Consider the following 19,301-nt stretch of genomic DNA (forward strand, 5'->3'; position numbering starts at 1 on the left):
TCAATTTAGCACACATCCAAACTTCCAAAATAAGGAATATGCTTCCCAGGTAATACGTTTCATCCAACTGAATTCAAATTGCAAAGTTTGTCCTCATAGAAGTAGGAGGAGTAAGACACAAGCTTTACTCCTTTGTTATCTGGGGTTCCAATATTTCACCTAGCTTATTAGAGTTTCTCCTCTCTTATAGATTGGCAAGAAGCCATTTTCAAACACAGTCTGTAAATTGAAAAATCTCTAGGTACAAAAAAAGATTTGGAGTATAGTTTGAACATGACTTACCCAAGGACCTAGACAAATGCAAACACGCATAATCAATTGTATGAAACTCTTAATATAATATATTTTAAATAAACTCAATGACCGAAAAATCGATAATTTCGCTGGCAAAATTTTCGTTTTTTTTTACTCTGATATTTTGGTTGCCTACCAACAATATTTCGTGCAATATTTTTGAAAATGTGCGATATTTTCGAACAGATCCCTTCGGATATCAAGTCAAAAAACACCCCAGGCAACTCGACTGGGGTTGATCTAAGTACTTGTACAATTTTTTTTTATATTAGTACTTTTTTGATGGAATAGATTATTAATTTCTTTAGACAATTAATTTAAACCTCTAACTTCTATATAATTTCTAGCAACTATAGATTTTTAGTTTTTCGACTCTAACATTCCTAAATACTTTTGCCACGTTGTAGTAATATTAATTCATTTTTATTTATTGATTGAATAGTTCTACAACTTTATAAAATTTCTAATTAGAATTATTTATTCTAAAAGTACCAAATATTATACGGGCGACATCAAACATTTACTCTAAATTACTATAATTCACTATGAAATGAAGCTTGTACACCGTATGTTTTTTTTTTCCAATATAATAGATAGTTTTTTTTTTTAAGAAATAGGAGTAATATTATTAGATACGATGAGAATCGTACATGAGGGCATCCGAGATGAACTCTGGAGCATTAACAAACCAATCAACATTGATATTAGATTCATAGCTACAGCTAGCTAGTCTATGACTCTATGTGCTACAACATTAGCTTGATGGGGGACAAAACAGAGCTCAACTTCCGTACTTGCAGCTAATAGAGACTGGAGGTCTGTGATCAAGGCACTCAAAGGGGAGAGGTCCCCAACTGTTGAGTAATAGCCTGCACCGCAAGTAAGGAGTCACCTCTACTATAGCTCGTGTGATCTGCATAGCCTGAAGCAGCTCTAATCCATTCTTCAAAGAAAGTAACTCAATGTGTAACGGGGAGCTAACAAACTCCATTCTACAAGAGAAGCCAGCAATGAACTGACCATGGGAGTCTCTAATTACACCCCCCGTACCACCATACGGGATTGAAGGCAGGAAGGAACCATCCACATTCAACTTTAAGAAACCATCAACTGGGGGAGTCCAGTGCTTCTTGGGTTGTGATCGGTCTTGAAAGGAGACGGCAGCAGACCGGTTAGCTTGCATGTACTCATCATGCCAGGCCATAGCACTGACCACTAGATTAGCACTAGTGTTAGTGTTTGGCTCCAATTTTGTTGCAACTGGTCAACAGTCTCTTTTATGCGCGGGCGTGCCAGCACCGTTCGGGTGCGGTCGTCGGGGGTGTCCCTTGACCTAACTTCTATCAAGCGATTGTAGACGAGGAGAGCACCAACCTCGTCGTGGGATTCTTTATGCCTCGTGGCGAGGACTTTTGCTGAGCTTCTTGAAAATCACAATCGATACTCGATGTTGTAGATCGAGCAGAGCGAGAACCACTGGGAAGTAGAGAGAACTTGCTAAAGCGTGACTTTAGCTTGGCTGGGTTGCTAGGGCGTTACCCTTACTTGGCTGGTTCTGTAACCGTTGTGGTCGCGGCACTACCGTCGGCTCCCGAGGAGACTAGGACCGAAGCACGTTGACAGAGGGTTTGGTGGCACTGAAAGTCGGCTTCTGAGAAGACTAGGACTAGGAGTGTGATCACCGATAAGAGAAAGAGAAGGATAGGAGTTGCTCTTAGAGAGGTTGCTCTAGAGAGAACTTAGATCATCTTAGAGATGTTGTTGAATTGTGTTGTTCCTCTTTCTACGAGGGCGTTACCCTTGCTTGGCTGGTTCTGTAACCGTTGTGGTCGTGGTACTACAATCGGCTCCCGAGGAGAGTAGGACCGAAGTACGTTGACAGAGGGTTTGGTGGCACTGATAGTCGGCTCTTGAGGAGACTAGGACTTAAAGTGTGATCACCTATAAGAGAAAGAGAAGGAAAGGAATTGCTCTTAGAGAGGTTGCTCTAGAGAGAACTTAGATCATCTTAGAGATGTTTTGATTTGTGTTGTTGTTTTTTTGATACTTGTTGTAGCCTCTATATATAGGCTACCAAGCAACACTATTTGGCCTTAAACAACTCATAATGGGTTAGGTTTTAGCACTTAAACATTAATGGAATGTTAGGTTTAAGCACTTAAAACACTAATGGAATGTTAGGTTTAATCACTTAAAACACTAATGGAATGTTAGGTTTAAGCACTTAAACACTAATGGAATGTTAGGTTTAAGCACTTACTACTCCAATTTTGCTGCAGCTATATCTCCACCAAGAACTCAAAATGGGCCTTCGACCTCTTCACATCAAATGATCCACAATGAGTGTAGATCATTGTGGCAAATTTTCAGAGTTTTCTTCCATGTGGTTGGGTCGGAAACGCTGCTGGACCTCTTACAGGTCCAGTTTTCCAGTTTTGCTTCTGCAGAAAATTGGACTGATTGTTTGAAGGCCTTACACTCAAAACTAGCTCCGGCACTCTTCATAAGAAATGATCCTTGGGCTGTCTAGAATGGATCTACAGTGTTTCAGCTCATTTAGAGTTCATTTGGTCAGTCTGCCACCCCTCTTTCCTTGTTTAGCTCGGTTTCTCCTAGCCGAAGTAGGAAAATGTGCTAAAGTTGACTTTTCATTTCCATGCTTCCATCATTTTCTTTTCTTGCACCTCGCATAATCTTCCATAGTAGGCTTTATTTAGCCTCTAAATAATATATTTCAAACTTGTCGACAATATAGAGCTTGAGCCACTGACTTTGGCTCAATTTCTCCATGACACGCCTTGTCAGGCCAAAATGCTCATTTTGGGTCCAAACAGTTAGTTTTCTCTCTCCATAATTTTTTATTTCTGTGCTTCCATATACTCCAAAGAAGAACCAAAACTTGACCAAAGAGTGTAGGTTCTAAAGAAGTAGCCCGAGCCAGGATCCAATCCTTCCAACTTAGAGTAGTCATAGGAATAGAGAAAGGAGGTGCTCCAAAGATCTCTCTGGCAAAACTACATTCACAGAACAGATGTTTGAGGGTTTCCACATCTCTAGAACAAACCACACACTGCAGTGGGCCTGAATAACCTTTGGAGGTTAAAGCAGCTCTGGTTGGTAAGAGGTTGTGCACAGCTCTCCATCCAAATATCGCCACTTTACTAGGGACTTGAGCTTTCCATAGAGCTTTCCAAAGAGGACTATATGGGTCTCCCATCGAGGTAGAAGCGTAGATATGGCCAATGGAAAAATCACAAGCAACCCTATAAGCTGTCTTGACAGAAAAATGCCCTCTTTTCTCAAGCTTCCAAGACGGCCGATCATTACCAAATCGAAGACTCAATGGAATAGAAAGGACTTGCTCTGCCACCTAAGGCTCAAAACAAGCATGAACAGCTACATGGTCCCAAGACAAAGAAGCACGATTAATCAAATCAGAAACCAGATCAAACACAGAGTCAACCGGTCGAGATAAAGAATGATGGGAGACATTTGGGGTCCACTCATCCTCCCAAATGTTAATACGCTGACCATCACCAACTCTCCAAGCCAAACCTCCTTGTAAAACCGGACGAGCCTCCATTAAGCTCCTCCACGAATATGAAGGCCGCTCACCCATATCTGCATTGAGGAAGGATGATAAACTGCTTTAAAACCTTTGGCCACTAGTGACTCAAGTTTAGTAAGAAATCTCCAACCCTGTTTCGACAACATGGCCAGGTTGTGAGCATGTAGGTGCTTGAAACCCATACCCCTCCTGATTTTTGGGAAGGCACATTCTTTCCCAAGACCTCCATTGTATTCTCTTTCTCTCATCAGTACTACCCCAAAAGAATTGACAGCACAACTATTGTAGCTCATCACACAAAGACTTTAATTAGCAAGGCATAACAGTTCATGACATAGTTAGGTAAAGTTTGAGCAACCGCCTTTATTAATAATTCCTTCCCGCCAGAACTCAAAATCTTGGAGCGTCAACTAATGAGTCTCTTGGACAGTTTCTCTTTCAGGTATGCAAAAATGGCTTTCTTGTTATGTCCAACATGAATAGGCAAGCCAAGGTACAAACCATGTTCTTTAACACATTGCACCCCAAGGATAGCTGCAAGACTATTCCTGTTCTGTAAGCTGACATTACCACTAAAGACCACACTAGATTTCTGCAAATTAATATGTTGTCCTGAGGCTCGGGCATACACTGAAAGTATCTGTTTAAAGGCTTGACATTCACGAACAGAGGCTTCCCCAAAGAGAAAACTATCATCTGCAAAGAGTAGATGATGAATAGTGGGGGCAGTAGGAGCCATAGTTAAGCCTTTAATAGTTCCGTTCTGAAAAGAGGATGAGATCAAGGCTGAAAGTCCTTCTACGCACAAAATAAACAAATATGGAGATAAGGGGTCGCCCTGTTGAATACCCCTGGTAGGCAAGATAAAACAAGTGGGAGAACCATTTATCAAAATGGAATAACTGGCAGATTTCACTGTGGCTAACACAATGGTAACCTAGCTTCTACAAAAACCCAACCTGAGAAGGATAGCGTCAAGATATTGCCATTCCAAGCAGTCATACGCTTTTGAGATATCCAGTTTTAGAGAAAAAAAATCCCTCAGCCTGCTGGCGAAGCTTCTTCATAAAGTGAGCAATCTCCGTAGCAACCAAAGTATTATCCGAAATTAATCTTCCTGGAACAAAAGCACTCTGTAGCGGGGAAATAATGTGAGGCAAAATCGGCTTGAGTCTATTAGCCAGAGCCTTGGAAGCTATCTTGTACACCACGTTACATAGAGCAATTGGTCTCAAATCAGAAGGGAGCTTTGGTTCCTTGATCTTCGAAATAAGAGCGAGATGTGTAAAGTTCGATTCCTGGGAGATGTTACCTGTAGGCAACACTTCTCTGACCGCACAGCAAACATCATATCCCACCACTTTCCAAAATTTCTGGAAAAAACATGGGGACATCCCATCAGGACCTGGGGATGTTGAGGGATGCATATGAAATAACGCCCTCTTGATCTCATCATTAGAGTACGGAGCTATAAGACTAGAGTTCATCACTTCGGTTACCTTGGGTTGTAAGCAATCCAACACTACACTACGAGCATCCGGATCAGAGGTATCCGCACTGAATATAGATTCATAATATATAGATAGTTGATCAAATAAGCAGTTCACAAAGTTTCGCTTAAAATTTCAATGATTTTCTCTGAATTTCCTTCATTTCTTTCAAAAATTTATCGATATCGAAATTTTCTTAATATTTCCATCGAAATTTCCATTTTCCGAACCATCAATATTTCGTCAATACTCGATATTTTGGTCATTGGATAAACTATATTGAACGAACAGTCACCCATAAATAAAAATTCAACATTAGGCTGAAAAAACACTGAACTTTGAAACATTACTTCCCGTATGTAACAAGTAGATCATATGCAATAATATCTCAAATGTTGCAAAATAGCACAGTACACTGATCAGCACAAAAACAAAGCATCTTATCATCAACTAGCCAAAAATTACAGCCATATATACATAGTGATGAGTATTTGATTGCTAATCTCGCAATCAAAAATAATAAGAATGTATTATGCAAGGCCTGAATAATCAAAATATGATTGAACATACAATTGTAAACAATGTTAGTCAGCATCTTCTAAATCATATAGAATGATTACCTCAGCAAAATTTCATGATAGCACCAGTACTTTATACTACAACACTATAGTTACTCTGGTTTGCAATATCCTGAGGAATCTCAAGAGAAGACTCTGGAACCTCTGTTTCCAATTTAGCCGTTTGTCGATCACTTTCAGTGGTAAGTTCAGGAAGCTCGGAGTCATCAACCTTTTCAGATGCTGCAGAAAGACGAGAGTCGGTAGCCTCCTGTGTTGCATCACAAGCATGTGAATCGTCAACCTCCTGCTCTGCATTGCAAATCTGTGAGTTGATAACCTCCTCCGGTGCATCGCAGAGCTGTGAGTCAATGACCGTCGTTGCATTACAAATCTGAGAATCAACCTTGGTACTAATTCGGAAGTCCTTGACCTCGTTCATTGCATTACAAATTTGTGAGTCGTTTATCTTTTCAGTTGCTTCAAAAAGGTGGGTTTCATCAACCTTCACAACTGCATGGCTTAGCTCAGTGTTACTTTCCTCACCAGTCACCTGGACCAGCTCCGACTGATCGAAACCAATGTCATCATCCCCACTGATCATATGCAAAGCAGTGACCTCATTTTCAACAGGATATAATGGCAAATGATCCTCCTCCCTATGTGCATGATACGATTGTAATCGATCAACAGCAACGGTGGCACCAGAAAACGGAGATTGATCACCTTCACTAGCAGTGTGATATTGTACTGGATGATCCTTCCGCAAACGTTTTCCTGCACCTTTTCTTCTTACCCTCTCCTTCCCTCTTATCCTTTTGCCAAGTTCATTGTGTGGGGAGGGCGACACTCTGGCTGGACCACCAATCTGGTCCCTCAAACATTCATGGGCAATATACCTGATCCTAGATATTAACTCAACTTGTTCAGGATCCAAACCCTTTGTTGAGAATGTATCAGCTATGTGTGCAATATCTCTCAAACCAGCATTCTGCAAAAGTTAATAATGTAACCATATAAGAATACTGATTGCTTTACCATCACACTTGACAACAACCATAAGAATTATAATAATTGGTCTTACCGTTCTTTGAAACTCAGATGAGAGAGAGATAGGCCTCCCAACAAATTTACGTGTAATTTTCAGGTACCACTGCATGTACTCATTTTCATCTGCATCATCATCCTCTTCCACAATATGGAACCGACGTTCGAACCATTCATTAAGCTCTGACTCCATTTTCGCTGACAAATCAACCCCACCATCAACTCCGCGACTTTTTCGCTCCCATCGCTCTACATCCTCTGGGATTGACTGGGGAATGCCAAATTGCCTTAGACAACGATTTGGGAGATGCCTTTCTGCTTTGTCAAAGCAAATTAGCATTGTTTTCGACCTTCCTAGAATCAGATTACTCGTTATTTCTTTTGGGATAACACTACTGTCCAGATGTCTATAAGGACGCCACTCCACCTATAGTCAACACCATACCAAATGTATTACACTTCAACACTAAACTATGGGAATTTTTTTTTTTTGGTCTGATGGGAGTATAAATTATGTAAGTTATCAACAGAGAAAAGAAAAAGGAGAAAACTTACATCGCATTCTTTCAGGGAATCCAGAACTTTACGGTAAAAAACTACATCTCGGTTTGTTGTGGGCCCACTTTGTTTTCCTTTCCAGCTAAGCACAAAAGGACAACGATTATGCATTGAATCTTGATTGAGCTTTGGTCGTCCAATATTCAGGTGAAAGTAACTCCAGCACTGTTATAATAAATAAATACATACAATCAAAATAGCATAGACAAGAAACAGTCACCAATAAAAAGCGAAGGAGTACTAAAAGCTAGCAAATGAGAAATAAACAGAGTAAAAAGGCATGTAAATAACCTGAAGAAGTGTCAAACAACCACTAATCGTACTTTGAGATCTCAGAGAGGCATTGCCAAGTGCCCTGTACAAAAATGCCAAGGCTGCTGCTCCCCAGGCATATTTCCCACATTGGTCTAAATCTCCAAACAATGGAAGGTACATGACAGGGACTTTATTCCCAGTGGTAGTGGAAAATATTGTACTTCCAACAAGATATAAGAGGTAGGCACGTGTGTGGTACTCAATCACTTCAAGTGGAGCATCTTCAGGACAACGCGAAAAGAACTCTTTCAACCAGCTTAGCTTTACCATTCCACCACTAATATAACTAGACTCTGGTGTTTTTCCAAGAAATTTTTCACAAACTGAGTTACAGGTGGTATATGTTACACCCATTACAGGGTCTCCATCAATTGATAGTCCAAGCAATAGTGCAACATCCTTCAGGGTTACTGTCATTTCTCCAACATTCAGGTGAAAAGTGTTGGTTTCCCTCCTCCATCTTTCAACTAGTGCCGAAATCAGTGGGTTGTCCAGACTAATAGCAGGAATCAATCTTAAATAACCAAATCCAGCCTTCTCTACCAACTCCAACTGTGTTTCCGTTAGAGTCCATTGATCGAGCTTTGACGTGTGTTCATGGCATCTAAGTGCACCACGCTCCTGTAGGTTTTATCCCCATCCAGATTGGTAAAACATTTTAGCAAATACAAAAGGAACAATAAATAAATAAAAAGCCTTATTTAACAGTCTACCGCACCTGTCCATCCCAAACAGCTGAGGAGACATGCTTCTCCTGATCATAAAGCACCGAACCATCAATTGGTCCAGGATTTGTCCCATAAGGGTCTACCATTGATAGTTCCTCCATTACTTACGCTGACATAAAACTATCCACCACGTACAGAGAATATTACTATTTCCGTAAAATAACTAAAGAGCACAATCTAAGTTCATAATAACATATGTAATCTATTTAAATCTGTATTAGAAATTCAGAAGGAAATAAGTATGCTCAACCTATATCAAATCCACAATGTATGAGCTTTAGCTCTAGTCAGCTTGACTTGCATCTGGTGCTTTCCAATATGTCCTATACTAGAATTTAAAGATGATTCGAGAAGGAAAAGTCTGCAACTTCAGTTGATTCTGACTCGACCAATTCTAATATTAAAACTCGTCTCTTTTTCATACTATAATTAATCCCAATAATTTTCATAACATGACACAAATGCAGACCGATACACAAGTTCTGCTTATAAAATGAATACTAAACACTTTTATTGGGAAACATTAATTCATTACAGACATGAAAGAACAAAGATATCATTTGACAATAGCTTTCCTAGTGTGTCTTTAAATCAGTCTCAAGCATCTTCCTTTCTTTCTCATGTTTTACAGAAACCAAATTGTAAGAGACTCAAGGAACAACATCACATTTCCTCAAGAGGAACATAAATGAATGGAATTCATCATAGAAACAAATATAGCCTGGAGCATAACTTGTCCCTCCAAAAACACTTCCCATTACATAGAATGGACTTAATTCTTGAAGTTACGAAAAAGTTCCATGAGAACAACGAAGATTACGCTATACTTTAACATTTTTCAAACAAATAACGCTAGGTGAACTGATATTCTTTATCTCTTTAAAGTAATAAAATGTGATGGGTAATACAAGATAGATTTCCCTTTCTTTCACATTGGCACTATAAATTAAATGAAGAAATCCAGAAAATCTCCACGCCCCCAAATTAGTCAACAGAAATTGAACAGAGAGTTCACTTAGTCTTCCGCAGCAAGTAAGAAGAAAAATGCTACACTAAGTCCTCAAGTTCATGAACTACTGAACCTCTTTCAAACATTATCCTTTCACTTCACTTGTGTTTTCCTCAATCCAAACAGAATCTACTTGTTCATCTTCTTGAATTACTTGCTTCTCACGAACAAGGGGATAGAAACAAAACCACTAAAACATGCTTCCTTTATTGAAATTCATCAAAAGATGCACTTATCCAGAAACCAATACAAGATGCACTTATCCCTAAAATTCCACTTGATCATCTTCATCTACCTTCACCACATATATATTATCCTAAACAAACTCTCATCTCCATTTGTCCATCAAAACAAATGGGGAAAAGCTTGAAGCTCAAAACGAAAACCCTAATCAGAAATCCACAATCACAAGTATTCAGAGCTCAACCCGCTACTCATTTTCATTGGAAATCCACAAAATTAAGCTACCGCAAACACACAAGTAACCCCAGCACCCAAAATCAAAACCCCTAATTGAAAATTCAGAGTCAGTAAGTAATCCCTTCGGTTCGTTTTTGGCTTTACTCTGAAATTCAAGTGGAGGCTAAAACAATGGCGGTGTTGAGAAGCGAAAGCTAACGAAACGGTTCGTTTTGGTGCTCAATTCTTGGTCGGAAACCGAACGGAGAGCTCTAGAGAGAGAGAGAGAGACAGAGAGGGGCGCGGGTTGTGATAAAAGAAGAGAGAGAGAGAGAGAGAGAGAAAGGGAGGAGGGAATAAACAAACCTGAAATGTGAATCGAGCAAAACGACGCCGGAGAGCAGCTCTGGACGAAACCCAACCAATTCCAAATTCCAATCCTCGAAACGACGATGGAAGAAGCAGCAGCATTAAGGCAAAGCTGAAATTCTAATCTTTTACTATTAGGGCTCGAATTTGGGCGGGTCTTTTCTGCTCCTGACCCGAGCCCATATCTAACCTTGCCTGCCTGGCCCAAATGTTGAACCAAGTCCCAACATTCTTTTCTTTTTCATTTTCCCAATATCACCATTGTCGTAAAATTTACCACTTGAATAGTTACCTCTATTTATGAAGTTATCATTTTCTCGATTCCCCGGTGATTTTGGCACTCTACTTTATCGTATATTTTATTATTTGAATAGTTAGCTTCACTCAAAAAAATAAATAAATAAATAAAAGCTTGAGTGCCAACATCACTTCTTTTGTTACATTCGAAGAAAATTAAGACATCATCCTAGTCCCATTTTTAATCACTACTCATTATCGGACTAACCAAGGGCTCAAAGTCTTCATTTTTCAAGAAGAATCCATTTGTTAAAAGCCTCAAGACCCTGGACTTGCTTGCATAATTATGAATTGATTATACGCCGTGTTAACAAAACATTACTGTCAAATTCCGCTAACTTCTTGTCGAATTCCGGTACCATCATTATCACCGGGGTATGAGTCTCACTTGCCAATGAAATTATATGAAGAGGGAATGGATGATCGTAAAGCGTTAATCAAAATTTCAAAAGCAATTAGTGTCAATATTGAACACAGTTTAATCTGCAACATCCTCTGGTTCTACATTTAGTATAAATACACAAGCCTACATTTGTACATTACGCCTACATTTCACGTCAACAATTAGAGTACAGAGTCACATGACTTGTACCGACCTAATTGCATTGCAGGTCACCATTATTCATATTGATACATGTACAAATCATTATGGAAATCACAACTATTAAGTCATACTTGATGAATCTGTAGGGAAAATAAAAAATATGTGGATCTCCAACAAATCCAGGAAAAGACCATCAGAACATATGGAAAGAGAAAAGCCATGCAATTTAGCCAGCAGTCATTCATGTGCCTATAAATTTCATCAAAACTTGGCTCGCTCGGAGCACAAGAACAAAAAAATGTATCAAAGGAAATGGCTGAAATATTCTTTCTAGTAGCGAGAAGTACAAGAAAGATGGGTATGTCAAACATGGACCAACTCTTTGGTAGCCTACCATCGCAGATTTCTATTCAGCTTATATGGCAGAAAATTCACCCATGTAAACTACTGAAAGAGTCGGAGGAAGTTATTCGCATATGCCATTGGCTTCACATCAGGATGCGGCTGCAAGTCCACAGACAAAAGAGTAAATATTATGGGTACAAAACCAAGGAAAATTTTGGGGAGTGCAGCTAGACACAGTGATTGAAAAATGGAGCAGTTTAATAGAGCCACTAACCACTGCTGAAAAAGTGACTATATTTGGCTTCAAATCTGGTGCTTCGAAACGGATAAAGGCGCCTTTGTTACCCATCTGCAACAAGCAAATTATAAACCATCGTGAAATATTGATTCTAGCGAGAATCTAGATTCTCAGAGAATTTTCCAAACTTTTATTGTGCAGAAAAATAGCCTTCAACATATATAAATACTACTGGTAAGACAACCACAAGACCGGCTCTAGAAGATGACTTGGTAAATAATGGAAGACGAGTCAAGTAGCCATCATTCAGTTACCTGATCACAGTAATTTGGAGCAGAAAAAACAGTGATGAGTTTACCATCATGCTCAATCTCATATCCCTCATCCTTTACTTCATGAGAGCGCACAACTAAATCTGTAAATTCATTAAACCATGTAAACCCTCTCATACACTATTTGGTAAAGTAGCAATTTTTACGTATAATAATTTATCATAGTAGACATACCTAAATTGTTGTCCTGCAAAAATCTTTTTGTCACATCACCACCAAAAGAAAGACCTACACCTCGCTTGCTAGGGCCTCTTCCAGGGGCAGGTTGTGGATCACTCCATAGCAATTCACACATCAATCCTGATGAAACCCAAAGGAAAAAATAATGTAAACCCTATTCGTACAGATCAACTTACAGAAGGTTTCTGATGTTAATTTTAGCTTTAGATTGATTGACCTGGTTAAGACTAATAATAGATGATATCCAAATGCACAAGAAAGGGGGAAATGCAATAAATTACCTTCCTCAGGAGGTTCACAAAACCGGTTTATTGCTCTAATATCACTCAGTTTCACCCCATCGACACTAAAAAGACCCCCATGAACTACAAACACCTTGCCATTTATTACATGAGCCAACGGTAAACAACAAAACACTTCAGCAAATAGTTCCACAAATTTTTCGCTTAACTTGGACTGGACCTCGCCCTCAAAACCATATATCCTGTTCATGCTTTTGCTTTCATGGTTCCCCCTTGCAAGATATATTGCTGAAAAATAAACAAACAGGTCAACTTTGAACACGATGGTGTGAAAGAAAAGTGTTACAAATACTGAAGTGTGAAAAGGTGGCAATGGAGCCATAATTGACAGTAGATTCTATTGGGGAAAAATTAATGATAACAATAATAATATGGACAGAACAAGTCTGACACAGCTAGAACGTGACTAAATGGTATAGAGATGCTAGACCCAAAAAAACCAGAAACAATATAGCAAAAGAATTTCTAACCAAACAAGAGAACAAGAGGATCCACCTGATGGAGACATGCACTTAAATGCAAACAGTGTTAGAATGACCTCCAGCGAAAATGATCCTCTGTCCACAAAATCACCATTGAATAGATAGGGATTCTCCTCTGAAGGAAGCCCATTAAGCTCAAAAATATTTAGGAGATCGTAGAACTGCAGGCATTACAAGCAAATAAAATAGTTATACATACAAGTACACAACCACCAGAAACAAGAATTTAAAAAGATAGTAGAGATTTTTAGGACTATTGGAAACATATTATAATGTAATTACCTGACCATGTACGTCCCCACAAACAGTAAAATGGTTGCCATTTGGAACATTTATATCAACAAGAGAAGGCAGCGTTTGCAACATTTCTTTCGTTTGTAACACAATTTGGAATGCATATCTACAATACTTGCAACATGTTAAGTAAGAAGACTGTCCAACAATATTTTCATGACCAAAAAAAAAAAAGTATTGTGCCTCCCACACATACCTTTGGTGTAAAGTCTTCTGATTCTTAAAATCCTCCATCATTTTCTTCACAAAATCCAAAGTAACAACATCTCCTTCTATCCTTGCACCAGAATATTGTGGCTCCACTTCTGAAATGCAAACAGACACCCATTCATCAGCTACTTAGTGCTAAAACAAGTAAATAGAAAAGAAGACAATGATATAAATAAATTAAGAATAAGATTTGGAAGACTAAGAGTCTTCAAATTACAAAGTGCCTGAACTTACATGAAAACAGTGATAAAATGCGTCTACACAGGAGTTGTGAGTTGTCACAACTCACAAGTTTTTTCATCCACAAAAGACATCAGCACTCACTTGCATTTTATATTCACACAAGACACAAGGAAAATAAATCTACCTCATTACAATTTCAGGTTCACTTTATTTTATGATTTTTGGACATTCTAATTTCTTTAAGATGAATATTTGGATATTGCTCATTTGATTATCTTCTCTTGGAACAAAAGCTAATTCAGTATTCATTCTAAGTTCGAGAGACAACATTTATATCCAGAGCAACATAGAATTAAGAATAAGCTAACCTAAGTCTGACCTTTAATATATATAACCATCACACACACACACACACACACAAAGGGATAGAAAGCCTCAATCAACCCACTTGGGTCAGCTAAAGTAGAAATTGTCCCATATCCAGGGCCAGCTCCTTTTCAACTGCCTAAGACAGTGAATTTGATTGCAAATCTAATTTTTTTTTTTTAATATATATATATATACACACAGTCCGTCTCAGGTGCGGACGTCCGTACCGAGCGGACGGTACGGATTTCCTGTTTTTGACCACTTTCCGGCCACATTTTTACATCTTAACCGTTCAGTTTTTAGGTCCTAGTGTATAGATCACCTCTGCAAAATTTCAGCCAATTTGGTGATTGTTAATGCATCAAAAACTGCAATTTACCATTATAAATACGAATGGTTCCGGTTCGACAGATTCGGTCCGTTCGTGTAAAATGCAGTTTTGGATGGCTTAACGATCACCAAATTGGCTGAAATTTTGTAGAGGTGATCTATACACTAGGGCCTAAAAACTGAACGGTTAAGATGTAAAAATGTATCCGGAAAGTGGTCGAAAACAGGAAATCCGTACCGAAAATTCGGTACGGACATCCGCACCTGAGAATAATTCTATATATATATATATATATGCATTACCAGTTGATGAACATACATCAGTTTCTAATATATTTCCTAATTCCAAAGAAAAAAAATTCCAACTACTGGAAGATCTTTTTTCCTTTTAATAGCTACTTTTCTAACACTTGAAAGCGATGAGTGGCTTGTTACTATTCACTAATACTACTTGGATCATGAACTCAAACCTAGGTCATTTACTTGACTTGTGGTATAAACCCCACCACGGAAGCCACGCCACCAACGTGCCCCCAGGACCACCATGACTACCACCACTATTGTGGCCACAACTGCAGCCACTGCTGTTCCCATCATAACCATCGCTACCCCAACTGCTATTGCCAGAACTGCTACGGTAACTTCGGTGGGCACTGATGATGAACTGGGACCCGTTCCTATAATGATACAATATATAAGAATACTAAAATTAATCTGTTAATAGACACTATAATAGTGAACATTAAGAGAATTTTAGGAATGGATTGAAATCGACTTAATGTTGATCAAGCTCTTTTAGTACTCAATCTACTGACTACATGGAGTCAGTTGATAGATGTTTCAGAAACTGGCTCCTGACCTAACGAGCAAACAAGCCCAGAAACATAGCACTACCCTTGACAACAACACACATAGACGGACCTCTATATATGTGGGAGACAGGAGAAAATCACACGGGTCCCTTCATATCAGACTCAGACCCAGTTCAAACGCGTTCATCCACAGGTTCCGCTGCTTTGCAGATTTAACATTGGCAGCAACAAGGTAACCGGGGATTTTGGTTTAACCCTTATATCGCCTTCATAGAAATTGAGCCTAGACTGTATTATAAAAGCAAGACTTCCAGAATCTAGACGTGATCTACTGTTAAATACAAAAAGTTACTAAAGAATGAAGGGCCCTCAGCACCATATCACCATCACTACCCAAACCCATCAGTCCCATGACTGTACCCACCATATTTAGCACCTACGTGCAACCAACACTAATAAATCTCAGAAATCCACTCAAAATTCATGACACTATTACTTACAACTTACAGCAGCCGCTACAGAAACTCTATGCATACATGATTCAGCATCTTTGTAGATATACTTTACAACCTTTATTTGCTAAAATTACAATGATGCTCAAGACTAATATCCCAGGAGTCGGTACATAAGAATCTGATTTTTTTTTTTTTCGCAGCAATTATATAGTGGAGAAAATATTGATATATAGAGGGATTGGTAAAACACCAGAACTTCAAAAACAAACCAAATATTGAATAAAAATAGATTACAAAATAACTGGTATCATACATTTCCAAGAAAGCAAAAGACACCAACGTTGATGAGAGCCAACTTTAAAGTAAAAGAAATTTCCAACCATAAGCAAATTAAGTAATCAAACTGGGCGACAGAATGCATGCATTTCACTAGATTAGTAGATTTTCAATGAATGAGATTCATACAATCTAATGTTTATCAGAACTCAGAATCATTTGGTAGTAACTCCAAGAAATTTTGCAATAATAATATAGATAATATTTTAAAAGATGGAACTATGAACTCCTGCAAATGTTTGAGGCCACAGGGGACAAAAAAGAAAAAGTAAAACACAAACAAAGAATCTATATATCATAAGCAGCTGAAAAGCACATATGAACACAAAAAGTAAATCAACTGGAAAGCAACACAAGAGTACCTATAGAACGATAATTAATAGAATCAGCTATGGGACGCCTTTGAGACTCTGGTACAGAAATTGCCTCAGCAAATTTAAGCTTCATCACTGCCTTCTCACATTCCTTCAGTTTCTTGGTAGCATCAGGATCATTTGGACAGATTTTTTTAACCTATTTTACATTAAGTCAGATAACTTATACAATGGCACATCTTAGAGATAATTGCTACAAAAAGAGCTGAATCTCTTGTATAAGCTTTCAAAGAAAGTATTATGTATGGTAAACGTTGTACAAAATATTTTCATTACTTTGTTACAGCCAACCTAAGATTGTCTCATCTCACTCAACCATATGATTAAACAGTTTGTGAAATTTGATTCAAATCTACCCACATGCATACATGACAATTTTCTCAGATTGTTGAGAAATTTTTCTCAAGTATCAGAGACTCAATTTTACAGGATGAATAGTGTTGAAACCAGTCTGGTACAATTGCAACAATATCACAGACATATTGTTCAGCGCCATAAGAGATTTTGAGAATTAAAAATAAATAAATAAATAAAAGATAGGCTGTCAACTTCTTCATAATACAATTACTATAATATTATACTTCTCCCAAGTTTCAGAAAAAGTACCTGCTGGAAATCTTTTAGTGCCTCTTTGAATTTCCCCATAGCAAGAGAAGCTGCACCTCGCCTGTAGTATCCCTGCAGTAATAGACAGCGGATCAGTATATAATCATCCATGTCATGATGCACAATATTTAGGTCACAAAACATACCTTTGAATATCTAGGATCAACTTCAATAGCCATTGAAGCATCTTGTATGGCACTTCCATATTCCTCCAGTTTAAGGTGAGCAAACGAACGATTCGCATAGTATACGGCATTCTTGCTGTTTAGTTCAATCGCTTGGGTGTACAGATCAATAGCCTGAGAATATTTATGGGCTGAAACAATAGTGAAAGTATGAGCACACTGTCCAGAGTAATCTTTACGAGAAAAGTTCTTGCCTAGCTAATTAAGGATTAAACTGTTTCGCAGAAATTCATTGAATTTGGTCAACTTGTGGGTAAAGTTTCTCATTTGTTAGTATTTAGGAACAGTAAAGTACATAACATTAATATTGAATTAAATCATCAGATTTAATCAGTGCTCGAAAAATTCATTAAAGAATTCCAACAGCCTAAAAGAGAAGGGTAATAATGGATGGTAGAAGGATGATCACCTTTAAATGCTTCATTTGCAAGAAGCTTAATTTCTTCAGCTCGCGAAACATTAGAATTGTCATTTTCCATAATGGGCATGAATTGTCCTCTACAAGAAGTAAGGCGGCACATTAGCAAATTCAAGATTCCATGATTAGATTTTCATCCTTGATCTACAATTCTATATAAGCTCTACCAGGTGAACATAACAATGACCAATCAGTATGAAACAATGTACTGTCGATACTCCAGCCCTATTGTCAAATTCTGAATTCAAACTAGCAGTAAATCAGAATTAACATATAGATGTGTGTACATCAAATGAACATGCAACTCCTCACTCCCAACTTATCAATTTTTTCATTCACCACAACCCATTTATAAGTTCACATCCGTATAGCTGATCATTATTATGTGAAGATATACAATGTTCATCCTCCTCCGATTTCCGCCATGATAGTATTTAATTTACAGACAAAAACAGATTTTTCTTCAAACAAATAACAGCTTTACAACTGTGGGATACATCCTATTACCCAATCTAAGTGATAGAAAATATCTAGTCCATTCACTATTCCCACATCAATCAATAAACCAGAAACCAGGTGGACCAAAACTATCCACAATTGCCAGCAATTTGAACTCATCAAATCCTATAAGGTCAAAAAGTTTTTAACTTTTCAATCAATATAACCTGAAAAGCATAAAAATCTGACCTTTAATGTGATTTCTCATTAAACACAATCCAAAATCATAAATGTAAAAGATTGAAAATTAAGTATCACTTTCACCATCTCCAATCACCGGAACCAAATGAAGGGTTAACCCCAGTTTGGTTGCCGACATAAACAACGAGATAGAGTGAAGCGGTTAGAAGGAACAGTGGATATAAAATGAAGAGTTGTTTTTGTATTGCTGTTTCGCAGAGACCAAACACAGAGAGTTGACCCAGAAGGAGAAAGTACCTATTGCCTTTGCTGACAATATCGGATCTCTCGCCTGAGAGAGTTGGAGGGAACTATGAACCCTAAACGTATGAGTTAGCAAAGTTGTTTAAGGAGTAAAGACTTGGTCTTTGAAGAAGGGTTTAGAAGCAAAACTATAAATATTTGGGGGCTAGCGCAGAGAGAGTGTGTGATAGACACTTGACTGTCTCGTATAGTTTGTTTTATCTGTTTCTTTTTTCTTTTTTTCTCTTTTAAGGATTGCTCTTTTTCTTTTTCTTTTTCTTTTCCCTTTTAAGAAATGACGTGGAACTGTGGAAGCATTCTCAAAAAAATTAAAAATTAAAAATTAAAAATTAAAAAAATAATAATAATAATATGGAAGTAGCCTCATAGAAGAAGGTGCATCAAAGCTGTAATAAAGTGGCTCATAATTTAGCTAGAGAAGCCTTATGATGGCATTAGATTTCGGAAAGAGGTTGGATCTCATTGGTTATTTGGTTACAGACTCTTATTCTAGATAATTTGATTATTTAATGTATAGAGTGTGGTATTCTTTTTTACTTGCTTGATCGGGTAAGGTTTCTGATGAGGTCACATTTTACCCTTTAAATGTAATATACAACCGTTATTATTAATGAAGTTCTCTTTCGCGATAAAAAAAAAAAGTACAAAAAATTCGTGATTTTTTATTTTTGTTCCAAGGTCGATGTGATAAATACAGATTGAGTTTACCAACTAAATGCAATTATCAACCCTA

At 38.0% G+C, this 19,301-nt stretch overlaps 3 protein-coding genes across 5 annotated transcripts; all 3 read right to left on the bottom strand.

Moving 5' to 3' along the window:
• Window positions 1-1,075: 1,075 nt before the first annotated feature.
• On the bottom strand, window positions 1,076-1,498 carry LOC133731439 (uncharacterized). The gene has a single exon (XM_062158812.1). The coding sequence runs from the start codon at window positions 1,496-1,498 to the stop codon at window positions 1,076-1,078; it is 423 nt and encodes a 140-aa protein (XP_062014796.1).
• A 4,270-nt stretch (window positions 1,499-5,768) lies between these two features.
• Window positions 5,769-10,458, bottom strand: LOC133725665 (protein MAIN-LIKE 2). 2 transcript variants are annotated; one of them, XM_062153001.1, is made up of 6 exons: window positions 10,332-10,458; window positions 8,548-8,677; window positions 7,806-8,450; window positions 7,512-7,679; window positions 6,994-7,383; window positions 5,769-6,900 (listed from the first exon to the last, which is right to left on the bottom strand). In XM_062153001.1, exons 2-6 carry the CDS (start codon window positions 8,656-8,658, stop codon window positions 6,004-6,006), a joined length of 2,211 nt encoding a protein of 736 aa, XP_062008985.1. In that variant the 5' UTR covers window positions 8,659-8,677; window positions 10,332-10,458; the 3' UTR covers window positions 5,769-6,003. The 2 variants fall into 2 exon arrangements, with proteins under 2 accessions (XP_062008985.1, XP_062008986.1); XM_062153002.1 differs by lacking the exon at window positions 10,332-10,458 and adding an exon at window positions 8,808-10,309.
• An 816-nt stretch (window positions 10,459-11,274) lies between these two features.
• Window positions 11,275-18,728, bottom strand: LOC133725666 (serine/threonine-protein phosphatase 5). 2 transcript variants are annotated; one of them, XM_062153004.1, is made up of 14 exons: window positions 18,563-18,728; window positions 17,618-17,706; window positions 17,170-17,339; window positions 17,024-17,095; window positions 16,406-16,556; window positions 14,911-15,117; window positions 13,545-13,653; window positions 13,337-13,454; window positions 13,068-13,215; window positions 12,552-12,800; window positions 12,265-12,390; window positions 12,073-12,173; window positions 11,795-11,869; window positions 11,275-11,679 (listed from the first exon to the last, which is right to left on the bottom strand). In XM_062153004.1, the coding sequence occupies exons 2-14, from the start codon at window positions 17,694-17,696 to the stop codon at window positions 11,620-11,622; spliced, it is 1,665 nt and encodes a 554-aa protein (XP_062008988.1). In that variant the 5' UTR covers window positions 17,697-17,706; window positions 18,563-18,728; the 3' UTR covers window positions 11,275-11,619. The 2 variants fall into 2 exon arrangements, with proteins under 2 accessions (XP_062008988.1, XP_062008989.1); XM_062153005.1 differs by lacking the exon at window positions 14,911-15,117 and having other exon boundaries at window positions 18,563-18,725.
• Between the last annotated feature and the right edge of the window lie 573 nt (window positions 18,729-19,301).

Source organism: Rosa rugosa, chromosome 1 (genome assembly GCF_958449725.1).
Source record: "Rosa rugosa chromosome 1, drRosRugo1.1, whole genome shotgun sequence".
Classification (NCBI taxonomy): domain Eukaryota; kingdom Viridiplantae; phylum Streptophyta; class Magnoliopsida; order Rosales; family Rosaceae; genus Rosa; species Rosa rugosa.